The sequence below is a fragment of the Vollenhovia emeryi genome, unplaced genomic scaffold (assembly GCF_000949405.1).
Source record: "Vollenhovia emeryi isolate VEMERY1.0 unplaced genomic scaffold, V.emery_V1.0 DF939145.1, whole genome shotgun sequence".
NCBI classification, from domain to species: domain Eukaryota; kingdom Metazoa; phylum Arthropoda; class Insecta; order Hymenoptera; family Formicidae; genus Vollenhovia; species Vollenhovia emeryi.
In genome coordinates, this window is record NW_011967221.1 from 126,513 (window position 1) to 146,213 (window position 19,701).

Genomic DNA, 19,701 nt, shown 5'->3' on the forward strand with positions numbered 1-19,701 from the left:
AAGGACGCCTCGTGGCAGTGCTGTCCGTGAGCGGCCTATGGTCGCACGGTCGCATAGGGAGGGGATGACGACACAAGCGAGCGACTGTGTCCGTGTGCGCACAGACACGGTCGCTCGGACAGCACTGCCTCGTGGTAGCGTCGCCGCCATATGTGATGACTACTTTTCCCCTCACTGCTCTGGCTCGGCCCCCGCTAACTTACACTCCGTCCATATATTCTTACGTCCATGGTCCATATATTCTGAAGCCTATCACACAATGCCAGGCAACAGGCAACAGGAACAGGGAATAGAATTTCTGACGCGTTGGATTGGTTGGTAGAAAATTTCTGACGAATCCAACGCGTCAAAAATTCTATTCTCTATTCCTATTGCCTGTTGCCTGGCATTGTGTGATAGGCTTTACGTCCATGGATCGAACGGACGCAAAAGTGTAGAAGGTGGAAAGTGCAGCTAGAAAGGAGCAGATTATTGGAGCTTGTTTTCTGTTCCTGCACTGGTGAACTAGTGCAATAAATTGGAGTAAGACAAGTATATTTTTTCTCATTCTAGCTTACTGCACTAGTTCACCAGTGCAGGAACAGAAAACAAGCCCATTAACTCCTTCCTTATGCATATTATTTCAATTTGATTCCCCAAAGTCGTATATATGATTGTTAGGATGCACTGTCAAACGATTGTCAGAGACATTGCGTTGCATTGCTAATTCTCTCGAAAGCAAGTGGAGCATGAGACGAAATTTACGAAAGCACGATATATAAGTTTGCAGGTTAGGTCGCGTGAAACGCGCGAGACCCAGCCTGATGAATGACAAATAATTTTTTGCTCTGCAATTAGGAATCGCATACAATACGAGGGTATCAAGCACTTTTATTTCAGTCGGGGAAACTGGGCTAAATGATTGTTCTGCGCAACAGATAATACGAGATAGCCGGTCGTGACCGTCCCCCACGTCGTCCGATACAGCCACGTTCAGGTTAGTTCAAATTCCACCTGTCGCAGGTTACCGAGACACTCACGAGCTCGGTAAAAACGTCCTATTCAAATTGTCATTTTGATTTTTTTCAAGAAAAATTCTGCTCGTGACACATTGCCATCCTGATGAAATCTCTCGATGTTACATAATCATACTTGAGAGCAAACTCGGAGTTTATGTTTTAAAGCAAAGAAGAAATAAGTTTCTTCTTTATATTATTGTTTATAATTGCAATGACGATTTGTACTTGTAATATTTCTTTTCTATCGATTGAGCTTGTATTTCCATTCCCGAGGTTGTCGTTATATAATTGTGGATCGTGCAAGTCACTTTTCGAAAATCTATTTTTGCGCAATCAAAAATAAACTTAAACTTTAATAGAGCTGCTTAGTGAGTGACGGTAGCGGGAATATGTGACCTCTTTTCCGGAATGTATGCTGTGTTTATTTTGTAAATTTCCAAGTTTTGGCTCATGTGCACTACTGCACTTGATGCATTATTTCATTTTAAAATATCGAAATGTTAATTTCTAATAATTCATATTCTTAGCGCGTTAATTTTGAGGTGTATTAGAATATTTCTGCACATTTCACTTTTGTCAATTGTAATTACTACATTATACATATCTGTCTCTCTCTCTCTTGATCAGACATTAATCTGTATAAAATTAATCAGATAAGAAAGTAATATTATTGAAAAATATGTACCCTACAAAAGATTTTTACACTGTTACAATTTTGCTTGGAGACAAATCTTGTGCAATAATTGAATAGTTGGTCACTTCCCGTTGTATTTTATTTTAAATTTATAGTTTTGTATATTTTATCGAGCTTTAATCATTGAAAAGTGAGTGAGTGAATTTTTGATAGAATCGCCCTAGTTAAAAATAAATAAATATTATAGGTAAGTGTGTTGAATTTTATATTGCTCTTGTATTTAGCTGTACGATTGTTACAGTTGTAGGAAACATCTAATTGCTCGGCAATAATTAGATTGGTGGAATATTATCTATTATCTCGTACAAATATTATTTTACAATTATTAATCCCATATTAGTTCAATTTGTATACATGAAGATGTCATATTTAAATAGCTTCAAATTTATATTCTCTTCATTCATATCATAGACACAAGAATACAGTTATAAGCACTATGAGAAACGGATGGATATTCTTGGAAAGGAAATATTTTACAATAATTATAAATATATACATGTTGAGTGATTTGTTTTATGTCCTCGCAGAATGTCTTTCCCAAACAAAGAGGATCGTTTGAATTGTTGGAGTCGCAGGGATGAATATTGGCAATGTCTCGACGAAGGCAAATCTCAAGCAGAATGTAAGGAATTTAGGAAACAATATGAAAAGTTCTGCCCGTCTCAATGGGTAAGCATTACAGGCAGTAAATCTCGTCTTGGACGACATTTTCAAACAAGTTCGTTTAATATTCACCATGTGTTTTTACTATGTGAGTTAACGTAGATAGAACCTTTTTTTTATTATTGTCTAACCAGTCTTCTATGCCACTGTTGCACAGGTGAAACATTTTGATCGTAAGCGAGATTACTTGAAGTTCAAAGAGCAAATAGAGAAGGGGGGGTATGTTCCTGAAGAGCCGAAGGAAATATAAGACACTAATCTATCGATTGTATTACAATCATAGCATATTAGCAATTCATGATGTTAACTCTTAAACAATTAAATGTTAACTCTTAAACAATTAATTTCATACATTATTCATTCGAATGTTTTTGAAGTTTACATTGTTGTTTTTATCTGTTGAATTACAATAAACAAGATGCTTAAAAATAACACAAGACATGGTTTTATTGCAACATTCTATTATCCTTAACCGGTATTTTACAAAAGCTTTCAAGCCGTTCGTTTTCTCTCTCTCTCTCTCTCTCTCTTTCTCTCACTCAAATTTCTACGCTCCGGAATCTTGATTATACTAAACTAATCTAGTAGTTATTTCGATCACAGGCTTTTACACTATACTTGAACTAATAATATTTTTTGTAAGAGGTTTCAAAATGTTGCGTAGCTTATTTTGCAGTTTTTAATTACAACATTATTTGATTACCTTTACGTACCGCCTTTTTCCCTTCTTCCTTTCTCGTGCAATCAAGTCTGTTGTACGGAAATGTGATTACTTTCTGTTACTTACAGAGCTTGTCTTGACAGTGGGATGCAAAGTTCCGAAAGGCCTGATTTGCCGAAGCAGTTTGATAACAAGAGCCAAGCGGTTCTCGGTTTTCGAATGGCAAATAAAAACTTGCGCAACTAAAAATATAATTTTAATATTATCCGATATATTATGCGATAGAAGTTTTGTAAATTAAATTGCCAATAACTCTGCCTTCAAATACTGCACTCTGTGCAAAAAACAAGAATGAAATCACTCGACGTGTTCAACGAATTGCAGGATTGTCAAAACGATATACTGATCTTTCGAGTTGGTATTTTCTTCGCTATTTATAAAATGATAAAACATTTCACTACGGTTTAACCACAGTGGCCTGTTTCCTTTTTTCAGAAATTGATAAGTACGCCTTTGCACCATTCTACGGACGAAAGTATGAAAGAATGGAAGACTATTCTAGCGCACATTATAGAGATAATGAGTAACAATTCCGAATTGGGGAATGAGCGTATCCTTTTAGCATGCCACGCGTTTTACGTTTTGCTCCCCACGCAATGCGACTCGCGCTCTTTCAAAGACATCGTAATTGGTTTCCAAAGACTGGACTCGCGCAACTTGTCTTTCCTTGAGAAGCAATACGTCGTTTCCGATCTTGAGCTGTTCAAGTTACTCAACGCCTATGGATATCTGCAGGCGAATCGGAGAGATGTTCTCGAGAATACGACGTGCTCCGAATACGACGCTCTCTTAATCACGTTTAACGTAATATATAGAAATTGTATGAAATATACAAGATACTCTTACTTTGCGTACAAAGTATTGTCTGCGTGGTTGAAGAGATTGAAGAATACATCCGACGCGCGCTTCTGGGACCAAAACGATTGTATTTTAGAACGCAAGCTGGAAGCTATCATATTCTCCAATTGGTCCAACGCGCTCAATAATTTATGCAAGCAGAACGCAGAAATTTTTAACACGTATCTCCGGATAATGTTGCAAAAATATAAGGAAACATTTGTAGATTATATATATCGTATGTGTCTTGAAGACATGTCGTGGCAAAACGAAACAAAATACGTTATTCTGACGGAAATTTGTCAAGTATGGAACATGGGAATCCACGCTATGAGCTGTTTCTCCTTTGACTTATGCATTAGCTTAACGAGAAATTCTTTGCGTTGTGCCGGTACGAAGCTTTATTTGGTGATTTTGAGGAGACTAAGCGAGGCTGAATGGAAGAAAGTGTTCGGGGAAGTTATGGAATACCTAATTGGTCGCTGGGAATCGGGAGAGCAGTAAGTTCCTGACGATCTCTTCCTTCCACTTACTCCCCCTTTGTTTCTCACGAAATCTAGGCTTCAGTTCAGTTTTAATTGAAGATTTTCTTTAGTGCGAAGAAGAACAATTTACCATATTGTACGATATAATTTCCAATCTTCTTACAGCGAGGATCACAACGCTCTTCAGTCCTTGTTTAAATACTGGCTCGAACCGACCATTGAAATGTATAGCAATATCCTACCGTTTTTATGGGAATTGTGCGGTGACTCGCAAGGATACTTCTTTCGTTCTCACCTGCAAAGAATGGCCGCAAAATTACACGTAGAGCTGCCACAGACGTACGAAATCGATCAGCATTTAAATGACAAAGAGGAAATTATACGATTGAATACTTTCGCTGTGCTCTGTTATCGTGCCGTAGAGCTGATCGACGTTAACAAAGCGGACCCATTTCTTCAGATAAAACAATTTCTGTGGTTTAACGCCAATACCGCAACGATTCTTATGAGAGAAGGGATAATAAAATATTTCAAGATATTGTGCTCCAATATCTTGAAAGTGATTAGTTTGAAAACTCATTGTGCGCGATCAATCTTCGAGTTGATGGAGTGGCTACACGAATACTTTTTCGATTGTTTCGAAATTGGCTCGTGTTATCAACGCAAAATCCTTGCTTTAAACTTATACGGGACCTTACTCTCTTACACAAATAAGAGCTATAAAGAATGCGTTCAACAGATCGACAAATACATCACTGATCGTTGGAGATTTACTAATAAAGAGTCTTTGTTTCTGTTATTGAGACTCGTGCTAGATTCTGCTCTTGATGTTAGACAACTAGCTGCCACCCTCATTCTACAATATTTTGAAAAGGATGCTTTGTCGATTATGGAAAAACGCGTAAGAGAAGTTTGTTAAACGTACAATTTTATTACATTTTTATGTCTTTAAATATGTTGCTTATTTGCGTATATACAAGAGCTGAAAGAAAGAGCTAAAAAATTGAAGGGGTATATTCTTTGGCCAATGCAGATTTTCCATGATGAAATTATCATTAAATCTTTTCTTTTCTCTAACTTTTACATTCTTAATATTTTATAAGAACTTACTTAAAACTTAATAATTAAGATATTAATTAAGTTTTAAGTAAGTTCCTTTTACAATAATTAAGTAAAATTTCCTGTAGAATAAGAGGTCGTCACTTGTTCTTATCTAACAAAGTTTACAGAAATTTATTACAATTTTTCTTTTATATGTATATATTGAAATCTATTCATGTTATATTTTTCGGAGAAGAGTTAGTTTAAAGTCGAATAAAGATTACGGATCCTTGAATGACAGAAAATGTCTTATTTTAAAGCCGTATAATATATTGTTAAGTTAATAGAAAAATTCTGATTTTAGATACTCTACAATTGTGCGTGGGAGCATTGCAATTCTTCCAAATTTTACAAAATTGAGAGTGGAGCAACTCTGATAAAAATAATGGCACGCTGGTTGCCCCTGAAGGAGGTCTCTAAGGACACAGCTGCAATATTTTCCGACAATGAATATAATAATATCCTCACTTACTCGAGTTACTCAGAATTTCTATTAGACGAAGCTAAGTGCCAATTAACACAGATGAAAACTGACATTTTAAAAGCTATTGTTCAGAATAGACCTTTTTATGGCGCGTTGACTGCTTTACTGGCAGTTGCTTTTCGCGATGGCCCAGAGAATTGGATTTTAGCACCGCAATTTACGGAGGAGATACTGAATCTTTTGAAGGACGCCGTCGATTTCTTCTTATCTGCGTTCTCTACGAAAGCATCTAATACAGGTATTAATATCTATGAATAACATAAACAAAATATGTCTTACAGCTATTCTACCATCGTGAAATACAAAAAATGTTAATTTTTTAATATTAGGATTCAATGATAATTTATTGGCAACTTGTAATTATTAAAAGTTTTGATTGACGAATAAGATTATACAATGGTGTGTGGTCCATTTATTATTCCTGTAAAATTTTCTGTTTAGTTTATTCGTCCTCGTTTGCGGAGATGGGATTGGCTATCGATGAAAAGATTAAGACCAGCGAAATAGAGGATTTTGATTACGACGAATTGCAATTATCGTCGGCACATCAAGTACTCATCTCGTGTATTTGGATGTCCTTAAAGGTATAATATGTGTGCACTTATAATTGTTATAATTGATTAAACGCATACATCTTTTACATAGATATCATGCGAGATCGCCAGCGAAATTGGGATATCAATGCAGTCAAGTACACAAGTCAAATGTTCCATGGATATTATCGTTACGGTATTATTGAAATGTCGGCATAAAGGCGTAGTGGAGTGCGCCGGCGTAGCGATCGCGAATTTATCCAGGTAATTACAATATATATATATATATATATATATATATATATAATTGTGCTTAATACAAGTATGTGAAATAGATTGATGTAATGATAACCATCTTTTGTAATGAAAAATTGTTTTAGGTGTTTGTATAACAAAAAGGAGTACTCCGAGTTACCGAAAACATATCTGATGTGTTTGTTAGAGGAGGATACGGGAAAATCGTTGCACTTGACACGACGAGGCGCTGGATTGTCAATCATGTTTCATAGATTAGTCGTGAGCGACAATCGGAGGGATCGGCCTACAGTGCATCTTGCAGTACAGACGTTATTGCGCTTGTTGGAAAACTCGGTGGCGGCTGCTACAAGTGTGGAAGCCGGAGCAGACTCACCATGGGCGAAACGCCTGCACTTTCTGCGTGCGTTAGTAGCCGACAAGGAGATACACGCGCAATTAGTTCCGTACATGGAGGACATTTGTTTAATTTGTTTCGAGTACATGGAATCCGACATTTGGATCGTGAGGTATTTAATTGTTATTTTGTCCGTTATATTTCAGGTATTTTTCAAAAGTTTATCACATAAAATGCAATTGTGCAGGAATGCGAGTTTGCAGTTGTACGGCGCGATAGTGCCGAGATTGGTGGGTCAGTGTGCCAGGAAAGTCGATGGAGAGTTCGATCTCGGCGACGGTTACTCCATCAATCACTTCGTCACGCATTATCCGACGTTGACGAGTCGCATGTGGACACAACTCCGAGACGTCTCGAGGATACGCGGGACTTTGAATGCGGCGTTACGTTCCTACTCTAGCATCGTGCACACGCTCGTAGTGCTGTCGAAATTATCGACGAGCGGTTGCGATCTCGTCGATTATCCTGCCAGGACATTCACGGCGAAGGTCAAAAGTCTGTTGCTCGTTTTCCTCGGTAATCCGATGATACACGTCAGACAATTGGCTGCGAAAGCGTACACGGCTCTCACGCCTTTCAACGGCATCGACTCGACGATGGATGCGATCAGGAAGAAAATTCTTTCAAGCCGTGACGTTAACATGTTGCACGGTTGCTTATTAACTTGTGGATATCTAAGGGAAAAGTACGTTCACGATACTCGCAATATACATCCTTCTAACGAGGCGACGGAAGACTACGGCAAGGTCCGTTGGACCGATCATTTTGGAGAAAGTCGATACTTGGGCGTATTAGAAGCGTGGAATAATATGGACCGGTATAAAAAAGCTGCTCAACCGTGCTACGTCTTGGAAACATTGTTTCTACGGGAATCACACTCTTGTTTCACAGATACATTACCTTTCCAATATAATTTGCCAGTAACTGAATGCGTAGTGTCGTCGCAGAAAAGTCAACCGGGATTTTTTCAGTTCGTTGGATATTGGGGACAGCTACACGCGGTACATCTTAAATCGTCGATCGTAAGTAAATTGAAACTTGGTGATTTCGAGCGAGAAACGATTCGCAATATTCTCAACTCAACTTGTACCGAGCAAGGTATCGAATTTTTAAAAAGTCTGTCGTATTGCGTCCCCTTACTAGAATTTATTCTCAAGTATTTGACGTCGATGAGGAACAATTGTCACCAGTTACTCCTCGATGAAATAGTAACGTTTATACTGAGAACTATAAGACACACTCGCACACATTTAGAGACTAACGAACTAGAATTTGACGAGATAATAGAGGAATTGAACGATGAGGCAAAAATGGTTGTCACGAAAACGAAAATGATAAATCGCGTGAAAAATTCCTTGATATTGGCATTTTCTAAGCGCGAGACGCTAATAAATCAAGTACTGTCGTACGTTTCCGATATATGTATAGATGAGAAGCAGTCTGTGCGATTGACGGCGGCGGAATACGTCGAACTCGCCCTGCATCGTTTCACACAACTGGAGCACGGTAACAGATTAACGCTTATGCGATGCTGTTTGATTCTGCTGAAGGATGAGATCGCCGAGATACGCGAAATCGTGTCGACGTCATTGCAAACGTCGCACGTGTTCCGCGATTACGATGATTTTCGCCCGCATCGATTGCAATGCGAAGAAAGGATATATCAATGGTTTTTGTCACAAGTTACTTGTCGTCATATCGCTGACGACAACGTGGACTTTATACGATATTTCACACATGCTGTCCGAGACGGCGATTCTAATATGATGATCGAGAATCCCTTCCATCACAACGACAGCATTTTCCACAAAGAGGAATCGAAATTTTTAAACATGTGCTTTCTTCACGATCCTTCGGGCGATAGTCACAAAGATCCTTTGGACATTATACATGCGATTCAAATGAGGTACTTGAAAACATTGCAGGAAAAAACTGGCTTCAATTACGACGATCTGCGAGTGATCTTGTATTTAAAGGAGATTGATTATATAGCGCGAAAGCGAGATGTCATTATACAGCAGTGGAAATAGTACAGTTCTTATCTACTATGCGCTTTCCCCGGTTTCAAATTGTAAAATACCAACTAACCTGGAGAGGCGGGAGGGGATTAAAACTTTTGAAATAACGAAGTTTCTTCTATGTTAAGCTCTCTCTATATTAGATGGTCTACGAGTGGTATATGTTTCATTTTCTTAAATTGATAAAAGAGTCATTGTGGTCAGCACTGACTTTTCATATATGTCAAACTTCCATTCTTGTCTTGCATACAGATAATATACATATAATTGGCAAGTGTAGTTATTGCGGGTCAAAATATAATTACGTTAATCGACAGGTAGATAAATTTAATATAGAATAATGGACAAACCAATTATGTGATAAAGAGATTACAGAATATGTTCTGTCTTACGTCTATCGACGATTGCAATGTAAGATTATTCCTTGAAAGAGGATGTGAGAAATAATTAGTTTTATTCGTACAATGCGCAAGATATATTTAATTCTGTATAATTACATGTGTACAACTTAGCCAAATGTGCGACACACATATTCCAAGGAATATGTATAAACATAGATTTCACTCTTTATACATATACACAATATACTATGAACTCTTTTTTTATGTTCCATTTCTTTCTTGATCGCCACGGTCGCTATATACATCGTAGCAGCTAATACATAATGACAATTTTAATTTGTAAATATCCGCATTGCAAGAGAGCAAAGATTTTTATATCGATACACTCAAATGATTGCAGATATATTAGATACAGCAGCAAATTGATGAAATTCTCATTTCTTACACAAGACAAACGATTCTTAAACCTAGAGTAGTCTGCATACGCATCTTGTAACAAAAAATTAGCGTAATACCGTCAATGTAGCCTTATCGTTGCATTGACACACTCAAGTCGCATTTCTTCCGGCGAATTTTCGACGAGTTTTATTAAAAATATTACACCTAAAAGTAACATCTAACGTTAAATCTAACGTGAAAATAAATAAAACGCAATATGTGTATGTTAATGTTCTGTAAAACAATCACGCAAAAGTGCGGATCAATCTAATTTTGGCAAAAGATTTTTGATGACAGAGATCTTTGCAATTCGGTTTCGCGAAAATGATGCGTTTTACAGCGATAATGCGCGCCCTCGCATACTGAGCAATGATCTAACTATAGAATTTTTTTTAATGTCATAATTTTTACTCGCTATTACACAAATGGTGTTCCATTTTTATATTATCGTCTTAATCTATTGGCAAGATTTTTGTCGCGTTTGCGTGATATGTCACTATTGGTGAACGCAATTTTCATTCTTGATGTTCCCCTGTACTTATGTCGAGGGGAGACTCGACTCACTTCTGTTTGGAAAATACGAATCCTGCTTGTGAGTACATAAACAACTCACGACTGGTCTGTCAAAGCACGCATGAGCGATCGTTCATTCTTATACACACACACACACTTACGTATATTCACACATGCGCGTGTGTCAATTTGCCGATATATAATTTGAATAATATTGTAACTTTTAGCTATATACGGATACTTATTTAATAGTCTTCTTACTACTGCTATCAATATATTAAAGCTAGATTTTATATGGATCACTGTCTACCTATAACATTGTTCAATTTAGACTTTTTTTTACACATTATGTAATTTAACTACTTAAATTATTAGCTACAATAGTTTATCGTCGAAAAATATGTATAATAAAAATAATGTCAACTTACGATTTCTCTTGAATATGTGAATGTTACTGAATTGGATCGTTCGTCGCAATCAGTTGTTAAATTACACACAAGTTTGGGATTTCGATACGGTAGAATCGGATGTATGTTTATATCAGTGTTACATTGCTTCGTTCTTTTTCTCTCTACGTTGCTAAATTATGCAAACATTTTATGTACAGAGGTGAAGCCTCGTACAAAAAAAGGGGAAGAAAAGATACGGGCGTTAGAGAAACAGGTAGAGCAAAATGGTAGATTGACTATACGAAGAGATGAAAAAGAATTGCAGATAAAAGTTGATGAGCTGCACAGTAATTATTCAAAGATAGAAAAGATGGAAAAAGTTCTTAAAGAAAACAAAGTAGCAGAGATAAGAGATGAAATAGATGCTATTCGACACCAGATAACACAGGTAATACTATTTTATTAGCAACTTTTAATTTATTCCCCGCTGCGCCAATCTAGATTAAAAAAATTGATGTAATTATTTTTATGAAAACTAAACTTTTCTATTAGAAGTCTATTGAAAAAAAAAAACTTTAAACGATGAAGCGAAGAATTGACAAACTTGGCAACGTATTGAATGTTGATTCTGTGAAAGCTGATATTGTGGATAAAATGAAATCCAGAAACAAGATTGAATCAAGTTTAAATAAAATCGGCGATGAAATTTCTTCCTTGCATAAATTAAGTAACAAAATGTTGATAAAATATACAAAATTTACACCAAAATGTTATTATTGTTCATAGCAAAGTCCAGTCTAACTGCAATGGGCAGCTTCTCTAATTGATTATAAAATGTTAATATCATTTAAATCCAATGGTGTAATAACATTTATATTTCAAAAGAGATGATATCAAATTGTATCAACACAGAGAAAAAGCAAAATATATATAAACGAATTTATCATTCATATGTATAATATTACACCGTATCAAGTAACTTAATATTTTGTTTTACTTGAAAATACACAGTTTATCAGCTGTTAAAATTTCAAGTAAGCTAAAATGCTCATATTTTTTTAAACTACTGTAGACTTTTCGTGTAGCAGAGGTGTTTTATGTAAAGTTAATTAACAAAGATTTTTTTACTCGTAGTAAAAGAATCTTTAGCTTCCTGTCGTGTATTTTTTTGAACAAAAACTAACATTATAAAATGATTTTCGGCCTTATTACACACCAAAATATACATATTCTGTATTATACATGAAAACGTCATCATTTAATGGCTATTTTATAAAGGTTAGTAGAATGTGCGCTCTATATATTACTACCTAAATTATTAATAGATTTGTGAGCTAAAGCTCAGATTTTGTATAGAAATTGGATGTTAATATGAAGGCGTGCATTATCGTTTCGTAAAGACACTATTTCCTTTTCCTCATTCAGAAACTAATCTTGTTTTGTTCATGACACACTGCTATATACATTGTAGCCACTAGATGGTAACAAGTTCCATCTTTTATAATGACAATTCGCATTCATTTGTAAGAACACTATGACATATAAGAACATCATTCTTTTTCTTGTCTAAATGATGATCTTTCTTCATCAAACTACAACTTCTTATCAACGTGCGTTGTGTGTGTGGTGTGCACGCGCGCGCATCTTAATAAATTAAATATTATAACAGATTATAATATTTAATTACAATCTATTACAATATGGATTGTATTTTATTTATGTTATTAAATGTGAAATATAATCTCCTGTGCTTTTCTGGCTACTACTTATCATAATGCTAAAGAATTTTAATTGTGACATTATTCCCGTATATAATCAAGCTCTTTCAAGCATCAGAATAATGTAAGCGATACGTTAAATTTATGTAATTTACACATAAACGAGAAAAAATTGAAGTACCTGATATTTTTATTGTATGTAACACTTATTCACGATACTTAAATTATGCAGAAATTAATCGAAAGATTATTCAAGTCAGTGTCTATGTGTTTTTTGTCGCTATTCTCTGTCATAATCTTGGGAATAAGAGCCATTATTGTAGACAACTATTATAAAACAACAAAAAGTAAAATAAGAAAAGAACGTTGAAAATATTGAAAATTATTATGAAAGTAAAATTTCCGAAACAGAAGTAATATAAGCAGCAAAATTGATACACAGAACATGGTAGTTTCATGGCAAATCTCGCTATAAGCATGACAATAATAAAGATAAGAACAAAGACATCTGAGATTAAATGTTCTCCACAATTCATCTTAACGCTTTCTTTAGTCCATAAAATTCTTAATATTTCTATGGTTGTGTAATCTCTGTTTGATAATTTATTATAGTAGTAATATATGTATAACTCTCTTTGTCTATCTCTCTTTTCATATGAGATCAATAACTTAATATTGTCACTTTAACACAAATGGATTCAAATCCATACTATGATTTAAATAACGTATAAGCGAGAAAAATTAATTTTCGGCATGTAATATGTAAGAAAATAATATTAAAAAATTACTTTTAAATACAATTTGCATCTATGTACAATACACATTGTAATAAGCATTTTGCAAATAAGCTCTTGGTAAGAAATTAAATTTTCTAACATATGTATAATACATATGTACGATATATTTTTATTACAATGTATTATCATACATACATACGTTATGCATTATGTATAAAAGGTACATAAAGTCTCTTTTATACAAAAGAATAATTGAGTCAGCCTTGAGTACAATAAAACTTATTAAGAGTATCAGATTATGATAATTCATATGATTATTGTTGCAATTACATATGATTTTCGTAACATAAATAATATTCTTCATATGATTCATATACATATAAATATATATAGAGAGAGAATAATGTATTATGCAGTTAAATTTGGATTCTTTTAGAGTAAATTCTTGTGTTCCATATCATTCTTGATTGACAATGAGACAATAAAGTAAAATTTAAAAATAAAAGAAAAAGAAATTGATTAAACTTAACGTTAATCAATCAACATAGTATTACAGGTTGTTATCACTGAGCCTGCAGTTATTCTTTTCCCGTTTTGTATTTAAGATGATACTCATTTGTTATTTAGCAGCTTGTCCAGGCCCAGTGGAAGTTTTCCCCTTCTGAGATGATTCCGCGGTATCATTTGATTGATCAACATCCATCTGAAAGTTCCATTAAATTATTAGCTTTAAATCGATGTTTGATTTAAAAAGACTTTAAACAGCAAAATATAAAAAATTTACAAGTTTAATTAAAATTTATGCTGATCAGTTTAATTTTTTATCGTTAAAAATGCTGTTTTTTGTGCAATACCTCTTAGATAATTTTTAGAGAATAGTATAATTTTCTTATTTTCATAAAACAAGAACTTTTCTTCCTTTTTATTTTCTGATATTTTTATTGAAGACAAATCAATTTTATGCTAACTAAAATAATATGCTTGATGCATTTTTTATAATGTTATGTAGCAAAAATATGAGAATATCGAAATATACGATCCATCGTATTTTGTACCTTTTCTTCTTTTTCATCGTCGATAAGAATGGGACCATTTTCAGCCTCAAACTCCTTTAAGACTGCATCCAAGTTATATCTTCGTCGATAGTTAACGAAAAATGACCGTAAATGGGCTTCAGTTTTAGTTCCAATAACTTCAGCGATTGCGGCAAAATCTTTTCCGTATTTTCTAATGCCTTGAACGGCTAACAGCAGCTCATCATTTGTCCAGCGGGCATTTATACGACTTGACACTTCCGGCGGTCGTAGATGGTCGATACCATCGGTTGTTTTTCGCTTCAGGGCACTCACTTGTTGTTTATTAGCTTGTATCTGTGCGATTTCGAATAAATTATGTAACATTACAAACAACTTAGATGATGCAAATAACATAATTAATGATATTTAAGAAAAAAAACCGATAAAATGCATCACGAAAGCACTGTAGCATTCGAGAGTCAATCCCAACATTCGAGAGAGTATTCTCTGCTTCAGAATATTTCTTTAAAAACTTTAGTCTAGCATATTTCAAGTATTGACAGTTTTACACCCGAGTGTCTGCATATGCTTTCATGATTCGTTATAGCTACATAGAAAATGAAGAAAAATGTATCCACACGTCGTATCGCAAGTCTTTCTTTTCTACTTGTTAACATACTTGACGTTTTAAGCTAACGATTTCAGTGTCGATAGCTTGCAAACTGTTGTTGGCTTGATTTGGTTGACCAGCCAAAGCTGCTAAATCATCGTGATTCACAACCAAGCCCCGGGGTGGTTTTCTTTTATTCGTACGACCCGGCATGGAAGTTAACGGTCTTGCTACACCAGTGCGCCTAAACCATCAGAAAACGTAGAATGATTTTAAGAAAATGTGAATATGGGACTAATCTACATTGTATCTGAATGTCATTAAAACCAACTAAATACCACTAATGGAAATATAGTTTTAAACGATTACGGGATAAAAAAAGCGAGTTTCCAAGGATATTCATAAGTTTCAGTTGCTCAAACACGGGTACGCGTTTATCTATAAAAGAAAAAAAAAGAAGTACTTTACATCAGTATTATTGATCAAAGAATCGTCAATTCAGTTCCACACGGTTCTAACTTATTTCTCATATGAATATCCTCTCCGGTGCTTATTGAATTGCGTAGAATAAGATTTATCTATTTGCAATCACTGGCATTGGCATTTAATTTACCTCCAATGTAGATAGCAGCTATGACACGCATGTCCCTTGGGCGTCGCACGGACACTATGGCATGCAACGCCACAGTTGCTACACGAGCCCTATAACACATAACACCCTTTTAGGACAAAAATTTTGATAACCCCCCTACCCACTCCCTTTTTGCAATTCATCATCGTTTATCGTTTTTGAGTGCTGAGAGAACAAATTGGAAGATTATTCAAGCTATTTGTGCTTCGTTCTCTACATCAAGTCAATTTTTGTGTCTCATAATTCACTCGACTGTTCACGACGGTATTCACGTCGAGCCAATTTCATGAGCTAAATATATTCTACATTTTCAAATTTGTTTCCTCAGTAAGGTTTTAGCCTATCAATTTGGACATGACGAAAAACTTTAATATTGCGAAGCAATTTTAATATTACCAAGTATTTTAACGAGAGAAGAGAACATATTGTAGATATATGTATTGTATATGCCAGTGTAGCAATATAATACGTGATATATTGAAGATAGTAAAATACAGTAGTAAAGCTAAGCTAACTATACTATATATATATATGCGAGTGGGTAAGGTTTAGGCTGAGTACCTGAACCTGAGGGGCGTTTTCCGAGTCGGATGGGGCCTTGGCGTCAGTGCCTTGGCTTCCTGGCACAGCTTGGTTCTTTCCACGGCGTATTCCGCGGTGGATCGTCCATTTCTGGAACGTTCCACATTTACGTTCACATACCGACTAAACTGTTGTTTTATTTTGTACGTGCGAAACATTTACATTAAATCTCAACATGACGCGAAAGAGAGAGAGAGAGCATCATATATTTTGAACTTTATCACTTATAAATTTGGCACCCTATGTTTAGAATATGCAAGATATCCATGACAATTTTCTAGCTTCTTGCGACCATTGGTATCATAGCTTCGTTTTCCTGCTTTCTGTGTTACCGTGTGGATACATTTTTGTAACATACACAGCAAGTTTTCAAACAATTATGATTCTTCATATTACCAATTTGCCATGATAGCATATTTATTTGCAACGTAATCGTACGAAATAGCCAGAGTGGTAAGCACGAAGAAATATATCTATTACAGAATTAAGAGATGGAGAAAGATATCAACATAAAAATATGTACAATGAATAGCACAGACACGAAAAACAGAGTCGTCCTTTACAATTATTATGTTTAACATAAATTAGTCTATCTCTGATTTCGCGGATTGAGAAAAGTCTACGTGTTAAAATGAACAGAAAAGAAAAAAAAAACAGATAAAAGGGAGTTTTTCTTGTGCAAGAATAGAGCGGCATGCGTAAAATTTCTTGTTGAAATTATCTTGAGAGAATCCTTACTTTTTCTTCCGATTCGCTATCTGTGTTGGAACCCAGCTCACTTCCATTCTCACTGCCGTTTTCTCCTTCTTTGCAACCGCTCGTCAATTTGCGTGCTTGCCTATCCATTAATGATGTTCTAGTTCGCGTCTTCTTCCAGCTGTAGTAGTATTTCACAAGGCTCGCGATAGATTTATCAGGGAGCTGTGCAAAAATGATCGAGAATGAATCCTTTATATCAATACATGACATGTACAACTATGTCTCTTTACACATAGCTTCTCTTTTCTCAATTCTTCAGTTTAAGTTTTCTATCAATATACATAAAACTCGACGATATTTGATGTACATGTCTATTTCAAAGCACCTTTAATGTTACTTATCAATAGATTCATCAAGCCAAAACATAAACTCGATAGAAATGTTTGAAAATTACAATTATAATAATAATTACGTGAAAGTTTGTCGATAGAAAAGAATCTAGTTACAAATAAAGGTTATTTTTCATTACGATTTTAATTGTCACATATTAGATGAAATTATCTCAAAAATAAATTGAACAATTTCTTCTTTAATTTTATATAAAGACTTGATAAAGAGTTAAATGTCCTAAATTTGCAAAAATCTTTACATCTTTTCAATATACCACTAGATTATCGGGGTCCTGCAATGTTGAGAATGAATGTAATTAGTTTGCTACGTTAATGCATTTCAACAGGACATAGTAAATACAAACCAGAGACTTGAAATATATATAAATGTCATAAAACATACCATTTGTCGAATGCGATGGAAACTCTTGCCATGAAATTGGAAGGCCTGCTCAAACAGTACTTTATCCTCGACCGTCCACTCATCGGGAAAAGGTGTAAAATTTGCCAGATCCAGAACTGCACGCTCCAAATTGTGCTTATGCCAAAACAGCATTCCCAATGCTTGTTCTCCATTGTAACCATACTTTTCTTTAGCTAATATAATGTACTCGTCCACTAAGAAAGACAAGATAAATATTAATCATTGGTATTCATTGGTATAAAGCAATTTGTTTGCGTAAATGTGCAGCTTACATTTTTGATCCGGTATATCCGTGGTGGGTGACCAAACCAATAATGCTCTATCGGGACACTGATCCAATCGACGTTCTGAAATACATAATAAACGACGGTAGATTGAGTATGAATCGTTTCTTACCTAAATAGACACTTTTGGAATAAAAACTGTCAAGTACCATTAACAGGAACAAATTCTGGCACGACGACCTGATAATCTCGTCCAACTCTAATTTTTTCTGCTGGAACTTGAAAAAGAAAATTTCTTAGCATTCCAATTGCCTAGTGTTTAACAGGGTTTAACAGGGAGGACTACTGCTAGGTGAGTATCCCATCAAGATTTTCATACGAGTATATAAAAGTAATGTCGCTACAAGACTAGCTCTTTAGATCAAGTCTAGTATGGGCGAGAGAGATAGGAGAGTTAGAGATTTTGTAAAAAATATTGGGGCGGTGACGAGTACGCTGCCCGAAGACTCTCTCGGATGTTGAGGACGCGGCTGTTTCGAGAGGACGACGAATCCGTTGGTTATTGCTGACTCGAAAAGACCCCCGCGTGGGACAAACGTCCCGATAATCGAGGATCGAGACGTCGCGGTAGAATGAAAAGGTGAAAATCGACGATACCTCCTTCCTCCTCGCTGGACGACTCGGTCTGTGCGTTGGGGCTGGGGCCTCGCGAACGGCGGCCGTTACGCACATTTTCCGAATTCCTCTCCGCCAGGACCATCGCGGCGTACGTTCGCTCGTCGATCGGGGCTCGCGACGCGTCGGGTCACGTAGATTTGCCGGTAACACTGCGAGCAAGAGGCGGGATGCAACAACGGTGAGAGCCACCGCCTGGACGTGCCCACGGCAGAACCCAACTGTCTCTCGCTTACGATCTTCTACGAAACTGCATGACGGTACGCAGCCCGACCGAGAGATTCCTCAGCTGTCGTTCCGCGCGGTCGTAGCGAAAGTAAAATGGCCGGCCACCACGCGCGACCTCATTGGCCGGCGGCGCGTCACGCTCGACAGAAAAATGGCTCGGCCAGATTCTCGTGGCGACGACTCGCGCGATCTCGCGGGAGGACCGAATCCCCGAGACAAGCCGAGACAAGCCGCAACGAGGTTCGCTCGCGCCTCCGTGTCTCCGTTGCTTCTTAATTGCCCCCGCGCAATAATTCTCTCACACTACCCAGCTCAAACCTGAAATCGTTGCAGGGACCAAACTCAACTGACGCTCTTATCTCGAATAATACTCGACCGGCGGGCATGCGTATATCAGATTTGCCCACCACGAACCAAGTTTCAGCCTTCAGGTGTTACTCCGTCATCGAATATGCGTTGAGCGTGCGAGCGCGCGATGGACGAATGGCAAAACGCGCGGCCTCGCTCTTCTAATTCGAAAGATGGCATAAACAATGTTTTTCGAACAGCAGGAACGAGCGAGGTCAGCGTTGAGATTTTTTCATACAAGCGAAAATTACTTTAATTGCTTATGACTCAATGTTATTGCGACTAATTATATATAAGTATATTTTCATTATGTATCGTATGTAGCATATTTGTATTAATAATATATAAGCAGACATGTCTTTATATGTATATTTTTAATTATATAATTTTGCAATGAGGAAGCAAAACGTTATTGCACCAAGAGATGGTCGCAATTGATGAAATTTTTCTTCCAGTATTACATGCCGTATACGTGAATCGTTTCTACAAACGCCGATCGTTGTAGTTTCCTTGGAGATGCATTAGGTAATATATATTGCTGTTGAGAGAATGT

General features: G+C 36.1%; 2 protein-coding genes across 2 annotated transcripts; one reads left to right on the forward strand and one right to left on the reverse strand.

The window, feature by feature from the left end:
• The first annotated feature begins 510 nt into the window (after positions 1-510).
• LOC105566285 lies at positions 511-12,632 on the forward strand. Its single transcript, XM_012020174.1, has 10 exons — positions 511-769; positions 838-976; positions 3,145-3,430; positions 3,512-4,413; positions 4,564-5,299; positions 5,804-6,221; positions 6,425-6,567; positions 6,629-6,780; positions 6,897-7,280; positions 7,356-12,632. The coding sequence occupies exons 3-10, from the start codon at positions 3,368-3,370 to the stop codon at positions 9,196-9,198; spliced, it is 4,641 nt and encodes a 1,546-aa protein (XP_011875564.1). The 5' UTR covers positions 511-769; positions 838-976; positions 3,145-3,367; the 3' UTR covers positions 9,199-12,632.
• On the reverse strand, positions 9,647-19,198 carry LOC105566284 (REST corepressor 3). Its single transcript, XM_012020172.1, has 10 exons — positions 18,555-19,198; positions 18,107-18,175; positions 17,946-18,020; positions 17,653-17,867; positions 16,900-17,082; positions 16,141-16,251; positions 15,562-15,650; positions 15,018-15,192; positions 14,378-14,692; positions 9,647-14,025 (listed from the first exon to the last, which is right to left on the reverse strand). Exons 1-10 carry the CDS (start codon positions 18,655-18,657, stop codon positions 13,942-13,944), a joined length of 1,419 nt encoding a protein of 472 aa, XP_011875562.1. The 5' UTR covers positions 18,658-19,198; the 3' UTR covers positions 9,647-13,941.
• Positions 19,199-19,701: the final 503 nt, after the last annotated feature.